General features: G+C 38.9%; 1 protein-coding gene and 1 long non-coding RNA gene across 9 annotated transcripts in view; one reads left to right on the plus strand and one right to left on the minus strand.

The window, feature by feature from the left end:
• The window catches only part of LOC5564855 (RB1-inducible coiled-coil protein 1), an 85,189-nt gene that overhangs the window by 57,605 nt on the left and 10,829 nt on the right, over positions 1–16,755 (plus strand). For 6 of the 8 annotated variants that reach the window (XM_001649124.2, XM_021845256.1, XM_021845252.1 and 3 more), the window contains one exon: positions 15,863–16,175. The exons of 1 other annotated variant lie outside the window; for it this stretch is intronic. In XM_001649124.2, coding sequence (XP_001649174.2) covers positions 15,863–16,150 — 288 coding nt within the window. In that variant the 3' untranslated portion in view covers positions 16,151–16,175. Of the gene's footprint in view, positions 1–15,862; positions 16,176–16,586; positions 16,642–16,755 lie in introns of those variants that run through there. One more of the 8 variants, XM_021845257.1, reaches the window with a different exon arrangement.
• LOC5564818 lies at positions 10,547–11,715 on the minus strand. The gene is made up of 2 exons (XR_002500584.1): positions 11,128–11,715; positions 10,547–11,049 (listed from the first exon to the last, which is right to left on the minus strand). It is a non-coding gene; the product is annotated as an uncharacterized LOC5564818 (long non-coding RNA).

Genomic DNA, 16,755 nt, shown 5'->3' on the forward strand with positions numbered 1-16,755 from the left:
GCTGGTTTCTAGGAAAAAAAAAAGAAAAAAAGAAAAAAAAGAATGCACATTGAAAGAAATGATTTTGAAAAATATAGATAATATTAAATATATGGGTTAGAAATATATATTATACTTTACTTGTGTTTCTTGATTCTCAGCAGCGGGTGTATTGGTATGGGCGATGGAAGGCATGACCTCTGGATCTGTAGACAGCATGAGAATGTGCTTGCCTTTTTTGGCTATCCACGAGGTCATCATGATCTCGTCTCTGTAAACGACGACACTCGATCCGATTTCTCGTTCTGAATTGAGAGCAGAATTGAAATCTACCGGAATTTCCCTTTTTATTTTTCCGGAGAGTTCCAACGCAGCGCAAATTCTGAGAAAACAAGTTCTTCAGCCAGCGGAATCGAGGTGAAAAATTGTCGAAAAAAATCCGACGACCGGAATGAGAAATATGGTTCAGTCAGTTGCCAAAACGACTCTTTTCCTTGTCCTACTTCCGGTGCACCATTTATTTTTCCTGAAATAATTTCCAATACATTGTATTTCAATTCTAACATGGTTTTATTCTCTTACCTGCATATAATTCGAAATTCAGAAAATAGAAATTTTCTGCGTCGGAAATGCCGAATAACTTAAGTCCGTACGGATCTGGCTTGTTTTTGTTGGTATACTTTAAAAACTACATCTACCTCGGAAGCTAATCATTCGCTCATCGACCGTTGCAATTTTCCCCCTGGGGCGATATTTGTCACGAAAATTTTTTTTGAAAATTTCCAAGATTGGTCGGATAAGTTCCAGTCGATCTTTCGGACGCTGGTAGTCTTCGGCCTGCGTCTGACCTACTTGTCGAGGTAACCTTCTGGCCACAGAATCGTCGAAACGAAGTTATAACGACAAATCGATTGGTATTGTTTTTTGCTCATGACCGCTCTGTAGAAACCAGTACCATTCACGGGTATCGGTGGTCCAAAGAGCGTCAACACTTGTATGGTTTGCTCGAATAGGCCCAGCATTCAGCGAGCATGCGAGCCATGCAAAAAGCAAATCTCCATCAATCGGTTTGAATTCTGTGTCTCCCGCTGCATCCGCTTCCGTATTCGTGTAGTCTATTAATCAATTTGCACATTTACCATCTACGAACTGAACAAACGCATCTTTGGGGCTTCTTATGTTCCTTGCATCGACCAAAAACCCTTTGTCTTCTGATCAAACTTATTTCGCGATTCGTGCCATCCGGTTGAATGGTAAATCGAGCTCCATGCGATATTTTCGGCTTTGTTCAAAAAACTCGTTCGTCACTTTCATCATCATCCTCAGAATCGTCTTCTCCAAACGGAAGTGGTTCGTCAACTTCGTCCTCCAAATCATACTCGATCCTGCGTTTCCGCTTCAACACCGGAGAATCTTCCTCGGAGCTGCTTGAATCCATCACTCACTTTTATTATTACACTACAAATGAAGCATACGAGTAGCTTCGTGTGATCGTTTGATATACGTTTTAACATGTAAACACGCAAACAAATATACTTTGTTGCATGTTTCTCGCACACATACGCAAACAGCCTATGCTTACAAATGCACTCCAATTTTGAATAACTATCTAAATATGAAATGATTCCGTAACATATATGGCTTGAATATAATGTGTTCTTCTCCAATTGGTTGAATTGTTAATTCAGAATCACGATATTTTTGTGGGCAATGAAAAAATGAGTGTGGAATAATCTGCACTAAATTTGATTCACAAATATTGAAGATTGGTATGTCGCAAGCCATATCTGATAACTGATCCCATGTATGGTCACTTTTCCCGCGGGGACCAGGTATCCGGAAGATTTCCGGAATATGTGGCCCAGACTGACCGAAAATGCTTCGAATAATCTGCACTAAAATTTGATTCACAAAATTTTAAAGATTGGTATGTCGCAAGCCTTATCTGATAACTGATCCATGTATAGTCAGTTTCCCGGGGGGCCAGGTATCCGGAAGATTTCCGGATTGTGCCCAGACTGACCGAAAATGCTTCGAATAATCTGCCACTTAAATTTGATTCACAAAATTTTAAAAGATTGGTATGTCGCAAGCCTTATCTGATAACTGATCCATGTAATAGTCAGTTTCCCGGGGGAGGTATCCGGAAGCTTTCGGCCAAAGTGACGCGAAAATGCTTGGATGAGTTTACACTATACTTGAATCACAAAATCTTGAAGATTGATTTGTCGCAAGCCATATCTGATAACTGAATCCATGTATGCCATTTTCCCGCAGGACCAGGTAACGGAAGATTTCCGAAACGTGTCCAGAGTTACTGAAATGCTTGGAATAATCTGCACTATATTTGATTCACAAATTTTTGAAGATTGATATGTTCACAAGCCATATCTGATAACTGATCCATGTATGGTCACTTTCCCGCGGATCAGGTATCCGGAATGAATTCCGGAACGTGCCCAGAAGTGACCGAAAATTCTTGAAGAGTCTGCACTATACTTGATTCATAAAAATTTTGAAGATTCATATAGCGCAAGTCTTATCTGATAAACTGATCATGTATGGTCACTTTCCGCGGGACTAGTATCCGGAAGATTTCCGGAACGTGGCCAAAGTGACCGAAAATGCTTGGAAGAGTCTGCACTATACTTGATTCTCAAAATCTTGAAGATTGATTTGTCACAAGCCATATCTGATAACTGATCCATGTATGGCAATTTTCCCGCAGACCAGGTATCCGGAAGAGTTCCGGAACATGCCCAGAGTTACTGAAAATGCTTGGAATAATCTGCACTATATTTGATTCACCAAATTTTTGAAGATGATATGTCACAAGCCATATCTGATAACTGATCCATGTATGGTCACTTTCCCGCGGGATCAGGTATCCGGAAGATTTCCGGAACGTGCCCAGAGTGACCGAAAATTCTTGGAAGAGTCTTGCACTATACCTTGATTCATAAATATTTGAAGATTCATATAGCGCAAGTCTTATCTGATAACTGATCCATGTATGGTCACTTTTCCCGCGGGACTAGGTATCCGGAAGATTTCCGGAACGTGGCCAAAGTGACCGAAAATGCTTGGAAGAGTCTGCACTATACTTGATTCATAAAATCTTGAAGATTGATTTGTCACAAGCCATATCTGATAACTGATCCATGTATGGCAATTTTCCCCGCAGGACCAGGTATCCGGAAGAGTTCCGGAACATGCCCAGAGTTACTGAAAATGCTTGGAATAATCTGCACTATATTTGATTCACAAATTTTTGAAGATTGATATGTCGCAAGCCTTATCTGATAACTGATCCATGTATGGTCACTTTCCCGCGGGATCAGGTATCCGGAAGATTTCCGGAACGTGGCCAAAGTGACCGAAAATGCTTGGAAAGAGTCTGCACTATACTTGATTCATAAAATCTTGAAGATTGATATGTCGCAAACCATATCTGATAACTGATCCATTTATGGCAATTTTCCCGTAGGACAAGGTATCCGGAAGAGTTCCGGAACATGCCCAGAGTTACTGAAAATGCTTGGAAGAGTCTGCAGTATACTTGATTCATAAAATTTTGAAGATTCATATAGCGCAAGTCTTATCTGATAACTGATCCATGTATGGTCACTTTCCCTGGGGGCCAGGCATCCGGAAGCTTTCCGGAACGTGGCCAAAGTGACCGAAAATGCTTGGAAGAGTCTGCACTATACTTGATTCATAAAATCTTGAAGATTGATTTGTCGCAAACCATATCTGATAACTGATCCATGTATGGCAATTTTCCCGCAGGACCAGGTATCCGGAAGAGTTCCGGAACGTGTCCAGAGTTACTGAAAATGCTTGGAATAATCTGCACTATATTTGATTCACAAATTTTTGAAGATTGATATGTCACAAGCCATATCTGATAACTGATCCATGTATGGTCACTTTCCCGCGGGATCAGGTATCCGGAAGATTTCCGGAACGTGCCCAGAGTGACCGAAAATTCTTGGAAGAGTCTGCAGTATACTTGATTCATAAAATTTTAAAGATTCATATAGCGCAAGTCTTATCTGATAACTGATCCATGTATGGTCACTTTCCCTGGGGGCCAGGCATCCGGAAGCTTTCCGGAACGTGGCCAAAGTGACCGAAAATGCTTGGAAGAGTCTGCACTATACTTGATTCATAAAATCTTGAAGATTGATTTGTCGCAAACCATATCTGATAACTGATCCATTTATGGCAATTTTCCCGTAGGACAAGGTATCCGGAAGAGTTCCGGAACATGCCCAGAGTTACTGAAAATTCTTGGAAGAGTCTGCAGTATACTTGATTCATAAAATTTTGAAGATTCATATAGCGCAAGTCTTATCTGATAACTGATCCATGTATGGTCACTTTCCCTGGGGCCAGGCATCCGGAAGCTTTCCGGAACGTGGTCAAAGTGACCGAAAATGCTTGGAAGAGTCTGCACTATACTTGATTCATAAAATCTTGAAGATTGATTTGTCGCAAACCATATCTGATAACTGATCCATGTATGGCAATTTTCCCGCAGGACCAGGTATCCGGAAGATTTCCGGAACGTGTCCAGAGTTACTGAAAATGCTTGGAATAATCTGCACTATATTTGATTCACAAATTTTTGAAGATTGATATGTCGCAAGCCTTATCTGATAACTGATCCATGTATGGTCACTTTCCCTGGGGCCAGGCATCCGGAAGCTTTCCGGAACGTGGTCAAAGTGACCGAAAATGCTTGGAAGAGTCTGCACTATACTTGATTCAAAATCTTGAAGATTGATTTGTCGCAAACCATATCTGATAACTGATCCATGTATGGCAATTTTCCCGCAGGACCAGGTATCCGGAAGAGCCGGAACGTGTCCAGAGTTACTGAAAATGCTTGGAATAATCTGCACTATATTTGATTCACAAATTTTTGAAGATTGATATGTCACAAGCCATATCTGATAACTGATCCATGTATGGTCACTTTCCCGCGGGATCAGGTATCCGGAAGATTTCCGGAACGTGCCCAGAGTGACCGAAAATGCTTGAAATAATCTGCACTATACTCGATTCACAAAATCTTGAAGATTGATTTGTCGCAAGCCATATCTGATAACTGATCCATGTATGGCCATTTTCCCGCAGGACCAGGTATCCGGAAGATTTCCGGAACGTGTCCAGAGTTACTGAAAATGCTTGGAATAATCTGCACTATATTTGATTCACAAATTTTTGAAGATTGATATGTCGCAAGCCTTACCTGATAACTGATCCATGTATGGTCACTTTCCCGCGGAACCAGGTATCCGGAAGATTTCCGGAACGTGTCCAGAGTGACCGAAAATGCTGGAAGAGTCTGCACTATACTCGATTCACAAAATCTTGAAGATTGATATGTCGCAAGCCATATCAGATAACTGATCCATGTATGGCCATTTTCCCGCAGGACCAGGTATCCGGAAGAGTTCCGGAACATGCCCAGAGTTCTGAAAATGCTTGGAATAATCTGCACTATATTTGATTCACAAATTTTTGAAGATTGATATGTCGCAAGCCTTATCTGATAACTGATCCATGTATGGTCACTTTCCCGCGGGATCAGGTATCCGGAAGATTTCCGGAACGTGCCCAGAGTGACCGAAAATGCTTGAAATAATCTGCACTATACTCGATTCACAAAATCTTGAAGATTGATTTGTCGCAAGCCATATCTGATAACTGATCCATGTATGGCCATTTTCCCGCAGGACCAGGTATCCGGAAGATTTCCGGAACGTGTCCAGAGTTACTGAAAATGCTTGGAATAATCTGCACTATATTTGATTCACAAATTTTTGAAGATTGATATGTCGCAAGCCTTATCTGATAACTGATCCATGTATGGTCACTTTCCCGCGGGACTAGGTATCCGGAAGATTTCCGGAACGTGGCCAAAGTGACCGAAAATGCTTGGAAGAGTCTGCACTATACTTGATTCATAAAATCTTGAAGATTGATTTGTCACAAGCCATATCTGATAACTGATCCATGTATGGCAATTTTCCCGCAGGACCAGGTATCCGGAAGAGTTCCGGAACATGCCCAGAGTTACTGAAAATGCTTGGAATAATCTGCACTATATTTGATTCACAAATTTTTGAAGATTGATATGTCGCAAGCCTTATCTGATAACTGATCCATGTATGGTCACTTTCCCGCGGGATCAGGTATCCGGAAGATTTCCGGAACGTGGCCAAAGTGACCGAAAATGCTTGGAAGAGTCTGCACTATACTTGATTCATAAAATCTTGAAGATTGATTTGTCGCAAACCATATCTGATAACTGATCCATTTATGGCAATTTTCCCGTAGGACAAGGTATCCGGAAGAGTTCCGGAACATGCCCAGAGTTACTGAAAATTCTTGGAAGAGTCTGCAGTATACTTGATTCATAAAATTTTGAAGATTCATATAGCGCAAGTCTTATCTGATAACTGATCCATGTATGGCCATTTTCCGCAGGACCAGGTATCCGGAAGAGTTCCGGAACATGCCCAGAGTTACTGAAAATGCTTGGAATAATCTGCACTATATTTGATTCACAAATTTTTGAAGATTGATATGTCGCAAGCCATATCTGATAACTGATCCATGTATGGTCACTTTCCCGCAGGACCAGGTATCCGGAAGAGTTCCGGAACATGCCCAGAGTTCTGAAAATGCTTGGAATAATCTGCACTATATTTGATTCACAAATTTTTGAAGATTGATATGTCGCAAGCCTTATCTGATAACTGATCCATGTATGGTCACTTTCCCGCGGGATCAGGTATCCGGAAGATTTCCGGAACGTGCCCAGAGTGACCGAAAATGCTTGAAATAATCTGCACTATACTCGATTCACAAAATCTTGAAGATTGATATGTCGCAAGCCATATCTGATAACTGATCCATGTATGGTCACTTTCCCGCAGGACCAGGTATCCGGAAGAGTTCCGGAACATGCCCAGAGTTCTGAAAATGCTTGAAATAATCTGCACTATACTCGATTCACAAAATCTTGAAGATTGATTTGTCGCAAGCCATATCTGATAACTGATCCATGTATGGCCATTTTCCCGCAGGACCAGGTATCCGGAAGATTTCCGGAACGTGTCCAGAGTTACTGAAAATGCTTGGAATAATCTGCACTATATTTGATTCACAAATTTTTGAAGATTGATATGTCGCAAGCCTTATCTGATAACTGATCCATGTATGGTCACTTTCCCGCGGGACTAGGTATCCGGAAGATTTCCGGAACGTGGCCAAAGTGACCGAAAATGCTTGGAAGAGTCTGCACTATACTTGATTCAAAATCTTGAAGATTGATTTGTCACAAGCCATATCTGATAACTGATCCATGTATGGCAATTTTCCCGCAGGACCAGGTATCCGGAAGAGTTCCGGAACATGCCCAGAGTTACTGAAAATGCTTGGAATAATCTGCACTATATTTGATTCACAAATTTTTGAAGATTGATATGTCGCAAGCCTTATCTGATAACTGATCCATGTATGGTCACTTTCCCGCGGAACCAGGTATCCGGAAGATTTCCGGAACGTGTCCAGAGTGACCGAAAATGCTTGGAAGAGTCTGCACTATACTCGATTCACAAAATCTTGAAGATTGATATGTCGCAAGCCATATCAGATAACTGATCCATGTATGGCCATTTTCCCGCAGGACCAGGTATCCGGAAGAGTTCCGGAACATGCCCAGAGTTCTGAAAATGCTTGGAATAATCTGCACTATATTTGATTCACAAATTTTTGAAGATTGATATGTCGCAAGCCTTATCTGATAACTGATCCATGTATGGTCACTTTCCCGCGGGATCAGGTATCCGGAAGATTTCCGGAACGTGCCCAGAGTGACCGAAATTGCTTGAAATAATCTGCACTATACTCGATTCACAAAATCTTGAAGATTGATTTGTCGCAAGCCATATCTGATAACTGATCCATGTATGGCCATTTTCCCGCAGGACCAGGTATCCGGAAGAGTTCCGGAACATGCCCAGAGTTACTGAAAATTCTTGGAAGAGTCTGCAGTATACTTGATTCATAAAATTTTGAAGATTCATATAGCGCAAGTCTTATCTGATAACTGATCCATGTATGGTCACTTTCCCTGGGGCCAGGCATCCGGAAGCTTTCCGGAACGTGGTCAAAGTGACCGAAAATGCTTGGAAGAGTCTGCACTATTCTCGATTCACAAAATCTTGAAGATTGATATGTCGCAAGCCATATCAGATAACTGATCCATGTATGGCCATTTTCCCGCAGGACCAGGTATCCGGAAGATTTCCGGAACGTGTCCAGAGTTACTGAAAATGCTTGGAATAATCTGCACTATATTTGATTCACAAATTTTTGAAGATTGATATGTCGCAAGCCTTATCTGATAACTGATCCATGTATGGTCACTTTCCCGCGGGATCAGGTATCACTTTCCGGAACGTGCCCAGAGTGACCGAAAATGCTTGGAAGAGTCTGCACTGTACTCGATTCACAAAATCTTGAAGATTGATTTGTCACAAGCCATATCTGATAACTGATCCATGTATGGCCATTTTCCCGCAGGACCAGGTATCCGGAAGATTTCCGGAACGTGTCCAGAGTTACTGAAAATGCTTGGAATAATCTGCACTATATTTGATTCACAAATTTTTGAAGATTGATATGTCGCAAGCCTTATCTGATAACTGATCCATGTATGGTCACTTTCCCGCGGGATCAGGTATCACTTTCCGGAACGTGTCCAGAGTGACCGAAAATGCTTGGAAGAGTCTGCACTATACTCGATTCACAAAATCTTGAAGATTGATTTGTCGCAAGCCATATCTGATAACTGATCCATGTATGGCCATTTTTCCGCAGGACCAGGTATCCGGAAGAGTTCCGGAACATGCCCAGAGTTCTGAAAATGCTTGGAATAATCTGCACTATATTTGATTCACAAATTTTTGAAGATTGATATGTCGCAAGCCTTATCTGATAACTGATCCATGTATGGTCACTTTCCCGCGGGATCAGGTATCCGGAAGATTTCCGGAACGTGCCCAGAGTGACCGAAAATGCTTGAAATAATCTGCACTATACTCGATTCACAAAATCTTGAAGATTGATATGTCGCAAGCCATATCTGATAACTGATCCATGTATGGCCACTTTCCCGCGGGGCCAGGTATCCGGAAGCTTTCCGGAACGTGGCCAAAGTGACCGAAAATACTTGGAATAGTCTGCACAATATTTGTTTCACAAAATCTTGAAGATTGATATGTCGCAAGCCCTGCTTCATAACCGGTCCATATATGGCCACTTTTCTGAGGGAACCAGGTGCTCGGAAGACTCCCGGAACGTGGCCAATGTGTCCAAAAACGATTGAAATAGTCACCAATATAATTGGTCCATGAAATCTTGAAGTTTGATATGTCGCAAGCTCTGTTTCATAACCAGTCCGTAAATGGCCACTTCCCCAGGGGAACCAAGTGACCGGAAGACTACCGGAATGCAGCCAAAGTGGCCAGAAAGGCCCAAAGTGGTTCAAAGTGACCTCTTCTTGATAAATCATGAAGAATGACATGTCGAAGTCCAGGTTTCTGAAGCACTTTGTAAGTGGATCATCATCCGGGAAAAAACCTACCCCACTGCACCCCGGAATAACTCCGGAACCATGTGGCCAATATCATATTCGGTATGACATATGGAAACTAGAGAAGTGACCGGTTGCATTGGTGGTAAAATTTTCAAAATCGCTCCAGAAATAACGGAGATATGATTTTTTGAGTCTTTTTACGAATGCTAAAAACGTATCAAGAGAGGATAAGGGTTAAGAACTGCACCAACGATTTTCAACAGACTACAAAAATCTGTCAAGTTTACTACAATCTGGTAAAAATCACTGAGCAGTGCAATAAATGCGACCATGTCCATGGTTGCATCCACTACAAAACATAGTTTTTCAATCCGTGACCCCCACCGTACAGCACAGTGTAGTCAAAAGTATAATGCCAGCCTTGTCAAATAAAGAATGTTTCTAGTCATCAATACTGCAACTCTGGTTAAATATACCTAACATATTTTCTTGTGTAGTGATGTTGACTATGTTTTAGTAGAGTTGACAGATTAATGTAGTCGGTTGAAAATCGTTAGTGCAGTTCTTAATTCTACCATGGAATCAGTAGTTTCTACAATAAAATTCATTTCAGTGCACTGAAAACAGCATTGTGGTAAAAAATACCATGTTGATGGTTTAAATTAAATGCACAGCACCACTTTATTTGTGCAGACTTCCCAATGCATTCATTTCGAAAACCTTGTGTCGTTGTTTTTACCATGGCGGCAACGCAAGACCGAAACAGTCAAAATTACCATGTTTCATAGTTATATTGATGACGAATAAAAGTTATTTGTTCAACCATCTCTTGCATTAAAAATTACTACAATCGTGTAGTAATTTTTAATGTTGGGCCATGGTAACTATAAACGCAGCTATAAGTGAAATTTTCAACCATCATTTGCATTTAAAGTAATAAGAGTTGTGTAGTAGGTTTAACTGGACGCTTCTTTTATTGAATATCATCAAGTGCGATGCCGAGGTCCACGCATGATGCATGATATAGAATTGTAAATATGTGTATAATAATAATTAATTTGAACTGATCAATGGCAATTTGTACAAATTTCAATTCTAAATAAATAATGAGTTCACGCAAATAAATAAATATTTTGCACAAATAAAATTTGCGTTTTGTCAGATCCGGAGATATGATCCGGATACCACTGAAGGCAGTTGGCCATCCACGGTCGCCGGCATGACTCTTGGCTGACCTTCATGTACAGTGACTGGCTGTCATGTTCAGACTGATGCGATGCTGAAGAAGATCTGCCTTGAAGAGCGCTACTCCCGGCTCGATGAATCCGTTTTCCGTCAGCTTGTAGAAGCGATGTTAAATCAGGAAGAACGCTGGTTAACGCTGATCTTCCGTTGCCTTCTTGATGGATAATTCACTGAAGATGCCAGAGCATGAAAACCGATCCGAGGGATTTCTGTAATTCACGATAAAGCACACGAATTCACAACATAACACCAAATCTCTTAAAATAACTATTTCAAAACAAACAAACCTGCAACATGCATTGAAGAAAACGAAATACATCCAACAGCAGCTCAGTCAGCTCAATCTTAAAACTATTGGTTCATGAACTCGAAAAACAAATCACCATAAATTTCTGTATTGTTAAATGTTTCCGATTGTTCTATTCATTTTGGATATACCAATTCTAGTTTGCTTCCAAATAGCTACTGTCTTCGTTACTAAATCAATGTACAAAATGGCGTCCTTCAATGGGAGTTAGGGATATAAATGCACGGTAGTAAAGATTACACATTCTCTGTTTTTATTATTACCATGAGCATGGTAAAATCGAAAAAAATTTGCTGTTGCTTGTTACTGAACATGTGGTCAAGTCAACTTCAAGAAGAATATCTCTTGACTACATAAACATAGTTGAAAGTACAGTGCTATAGCTTTGTGAACATGGTAATTTGAACAACATTGTTTTTATTAATATGATTATTTCATTCAATTTAACAATATTTCGAAATAGTTGTGGTAACAACAATGTCGTGATTAAAGTTACTACAACATTATTTTCAGTGTGTAGTTTCTGTGACACTTTAACCCTTCAGCCGTCGCGCGGTTTGTCACCGTCAGAACCACAACGCTGATGCTGTGTACGATAAGCGAGGTTTTTTCATGATTGTTGTACAAAATACAACAGCGCGACGACTGAAGTGTTAAAATGTATAACATTTTTTAGCGTGACGAAATAATGACCGCACACTTCTAGGCATACTCGGATCATTTTGACGAAAATTTGAGCTTGACAGCAGCCTGGCACCCCCAGTTCGCGAGTTTTTGAGTTTTGGTTTTTGATGTTTGATAGTGATCCTTTTTCATTTTTTCTCTATGTCATTTCTGGTTACTGATTTTGACAACGATAAAAAATAAAGTTTTACGGTACTCTTGAAATAATAAATTTTTAATTTTTGTTCTGGAACATATTTTATTTTATGTGTAACTGAGGGCAAACAAGGTTCGAAATTATTTTAATACCACCAGGTTTTTTCAGTGATAGGTTGATCGTAGTTGAAAAAATGAAAATCGTTCAAATTTCCGAGCTACGAAAAAACATACAAAACTTTAAAGTGCATCCAATCTAAAGGCGAGGTTTGGTCGTCTACCAGGGTTATGTTCACTTCCATTATTTCCATTATGTAACGTTCATTTATAAGATTGAGCTAGGTACTTAATAATACATTTTTTTATCCTTTATATTTGTTTATATTTATTGCGAATTTGCCAAGAAAAAATGCTATGTATGATAAAAAAGCAAATAATAGAAACAATAGTGCATTGCATATCTCTACATTGAGAATAAATTGAATAATTTTCTGCTCATAATAAAACATAAGCGCCGTTATTCAAGATTGCTAAGGCCGAACAATATCCTCAGATACATAAGCGTAAGTATAGTTACTTAATGCTGACAGGGTGTCCATTCAAAATCAATTTTCCAATTCTCGGATTTTTCCCGGATGCTTAAAATCAGATGACAAAAGGTTTCTGCTTTTGATATTTTCTCATTTTGATAGAAAATGGTTAAATTTAGTGAAGTTTAACTAAATTATTTGGTAAATTATGTTTGATTATATTTATAAAATACTGGTAGCTCCAAACAGAGTATCGAAAGTGTTTTGGAAAAAGGTATGTATCTATATCTTTACTAGCTGTCCCGGATTCAAGTAGGCCATTGAAAGACGCTATGTAAAACTCCCATACAAAGTGCCAGATAAGTTTTAAGATGATTTTCCAGCTGTTCATGAGAGGTTTCCAAACACAAACACGTCGCAGCACTTGGAGAATACAACAGTGAAAGAGTCATGTAAGTCCATTGGCTCTTTCTTATGTCATTTCGTGTTATACAAACACCATTCCATTTTTATTTATATAGAAGATAAATAGATAGATATAGATAGATACATTTCTATTTATTGATCGTCCAGCTGCTAGAATTCATATGAAGTTTAGAGAGGTTTTGAAATTATATGAACAAATATCTGCTTTGTGTATCTTAACGTAGACTAAATTTTCACGAAAGGGCCAATTCATTAACTTCTAAGAATGCCTTCGAAATTATGCGTTAGACATGGTCCATGGCTGATTCATGAAAAAAATCTTGATCTGGTGAAATTCATGTTCATGGGACATACAATGTAATCCTTGAGACACGCAAAAATGTCGTTTTGTTACGCTGTGTAATCTAACATTATCCTCAGTGTGATCCACAATGGGCGAGATTCTCACAAAATCAAGGGCAGGATTCTATGCAGAGCTCTTGCTTTATCTTGACCGGTCTTTCACATAATTATAGGTGTGATTCTGACAGAATGTTGTGCAATTTTTGAAAACTTTGACCATTTTTTTCAAACTATTTTGCAATAAAACTTTTAGAGAATATCTTGACTAAACCTACACGAAATTTCTAGAAAATATCCCTAAAAATCTTAGAGAGTTTACTTTGATTTCTCTATGAATTTCCTGAAAAATTAAATTAAACAATTTAACCATCCTATCCTATCTCAGAACCGTCCTATCCTGTCTTTGTAAAACATTCTTAATTTTGTAAGAAGTTGCTATGACTTTCGGATCGTATTTCAGGCAAAAGCTCCTAAATTCCTTCCAGTTCTTCAGGGCAAAAATTGATTTTTAAAATACTACCTGGAAACAAATGGTTGTGTAGGAGAATTTCTTTAAAAACATATTTATTCTGCAAAATTTGCAACGAAAAACTTTGTTTGAAACATCTAGTAGGTTCAGTAGATTTGTTTCTAGTCATATTAACTGTAAATTTCTTCGGAATTTTTTAAAGCATCTTTCAGATAACATTTAAAAGTTCTCAGATAATTTCCATTAAAAAAAGAATATACATATTTTCTAACAGAAGTTTAGTCAGTAATTTATTGTGTTCTAAAGATAAGATAGTGTTTCATTTATTTATGATACTTTTGATGATTTTCATATAAATTCTTGTAGCTCAAAATAAATAAAAAAATCAAATTTTTATGATATGTTTCGATAAGCTTTGACTGAGAGGCGCTGAAATGGAGGTTCGCCAAGGGCGCCATGAGGCCACGCTACGGCGCTGAGAACACCCACCCACCCCCTTCAGCGTTATGAAATTTGTAAATGAGCCCTATGATCGAAATTGGCAAGAAATCAACCAATGACTGCCCGCCCAAGAATACCCAAAAGACATCGCTATTAAATTATCCATAAAAAATTTGCCATGAATTCACGAATAATTTTACAAGAAATGTTTGGGATTTCCAACTTGGTAATGATTGGAAGAATTAACTGTAAATCTGCAGAAATCGACATAAATCTTATCAGGGACCTCATAAGAACTTTGTCATAGATCTAGGACTAGTTAAACTAGCAATCCTGAAGAGGCTTCACCATGAATCAGTATCATCAGTAAGTCCAATCCTGCCAAAGGGAATTTTCGATGAATTTGTCTAAGAATCTAGTAAATATTCCAAGAAATTTGCTATATATGTGTTGGCTCTGCTTTTCGCCAATCTCTACGAATCTAATAAGAATTTCAAGAAAATATCAGTCAAGAATCTTTCCTAGAATTTACTAGAATGGTGAACTCGCCTTGGGCGAAAATATACTTAAATGAAGATAAATAATAATAATATAATCCACTAGAAACTTTATTGGCAATCCTCTTATAACAGGTTCAGTTATCTTTCGAAGAAATTGGTCAATTATCGCCTTTATTCCCGTTAAGATTACTGCAAAGATCTCATAACAAAATTGTCATGAATCTAAATGGAAATCTATCAAGCATCCTACCAAGAATCTTGACAGGAATCCCTGTGTAACCCTTCTAGAGACGTTTCAAGGATCTTATTGATGTTCCATAGAATCTTCTTTGATTTTTTGTTTTTCAATAATTGGCCGCCAAAAATCTACACAACATTTCACAAGAAATAAATAAAATTTTTCAGAAAACACAACAATATCCCTGGAAATCAACGATTATTTTAAAGGATTTTGGTAGAGAAAACACTAGAAATCGTTAACTGGTACTTTGCATAATGACTAGTTGGACTGATTTGGTAGAGAAATAGACCAAGTCAGTCCAACTTGTCATTATGCAAAGTACCAGGCAGCCTTTTGAAAGCCTTCTGTCAAAATATTGTTTGGAATTGAAGCAAACCGGTATTCTTATGTTCAAAACACATAATTTCCCGGTGTCTTCTCCAAATTCACGGGTATTTCCCGTATTTTTCCCGGCCATTTGTAATTCCCGGGTTTTTCCCGGTTTTCCCGGATTTCCCGGATGGATGGACACCCTGGACTGATGTAACACGTACCAATGCTAGACTGTTTATTGATAATAATTGACAGAATGAAATAGGGAATGCTAATAGCATTTCAGAGCCAACCAAAAACATCCTTGAGTAAAAAAAAATAATTTTAACAATTTTATTGTTGGGCTTGGATAAATTATAGAATACATGATAGAGGAAAACAGGTCCATGTAATTTAATGTAAATATAGGTGATCTCTTCTTCCAAACATCGGTTTATCCATAAGGTGCTCATCTTGCCTCGCTCTACCTTAGTTCATTATCGCCTGATTTGCCATACCGTTATATCCTTTTTCACTAATGTTACAAAATTCATTTTCAAACACATACAATTTTCTGATTACTAACAGCATTTGCTCTCTAGTCTATAATCACTCCTTACCACTCATTACCATTTCACATCACCAACTTTTAACAGGCAGCAACACAGCACAATCAATGCCCAACCATTGCCGAAGTAACTGATGTAGTTGATGGTGTTATGTTGAACACCAGCACCGGTAGTATTGTAGTGGACATTCCCGCCGCCCCGACTGGACTGGTCAATGTTGGCTTCCGTGGCACTGCGGAGGACATCAGTGGTGCAATGGCCATGTTGTCGGTAGTAGCTTCCAGTGATCCCCTGTCAGACGACGTGAGCGACTCGGCTGAATCGGAATATCGTTCACTTGAGACCAAGGACGACGATAGTGATAATCTCAACTAATACACTGATATCTTGTTAGAAGAGAGCGCTTTGCGAGTTATTTTAAAAATCGTGTTTTACAGAAAAGCCCTTTACTCGTTTCTTGAATATCGTAAACCACTATGTTTCGTGCTACTTGATCATATCGAACTTTTCGTATTAGGAAACCATATATTTAAAATGCAGTTTTCATAAATCATGCTTTATAAGTGAAACTAGAGAAATGGATTGATGAATACCAATAAATTTACTTATTTTTGCCAAACGTTCTTTCAATTTATATTCACAGTTTTGATATAAAAGTTATATAACAATTCATTCGTTCATAAATTTCTGATCCATTCAAACAGTATCCAGTCTCCATACAATTGTTTAAAGTTACACAACAAACCCGATCACTATTGTTTCAACGGTGATACTGATTGCAATTTTATTAAATCTTGTTTTCAACTTCAAGGGATCACCATTATCATTTGGAGGGCTCGTACTGCATTATCTCATGCTCCCAAAATGTAAGTTGTACTGCAGTGAAGTGAGTGTGCTGTGTATTTGCTTTCTAACTAATAACTCCGTGTCATACTGAAAACCAACTTTTCCTATCAGCTTTCGACCTAGCTGGAGGCTAA

The sequence above is a fragment of the Aedes aegypti genome, chromosome 2 (genome assembly GCF_002204515.2).
Source record: "Aedes aegypti strain LVP_AGWG chromosome 2, AaegL5.0 Primary Assembly, whole genome shotgun sequence".
In the NCBI taxonomy this organism is placed as follows: Eukaryota; Metazoa; Arthropoda; class Insecta; order Diptera; family Culicidae; genus Aedes; species Aedes aegypti.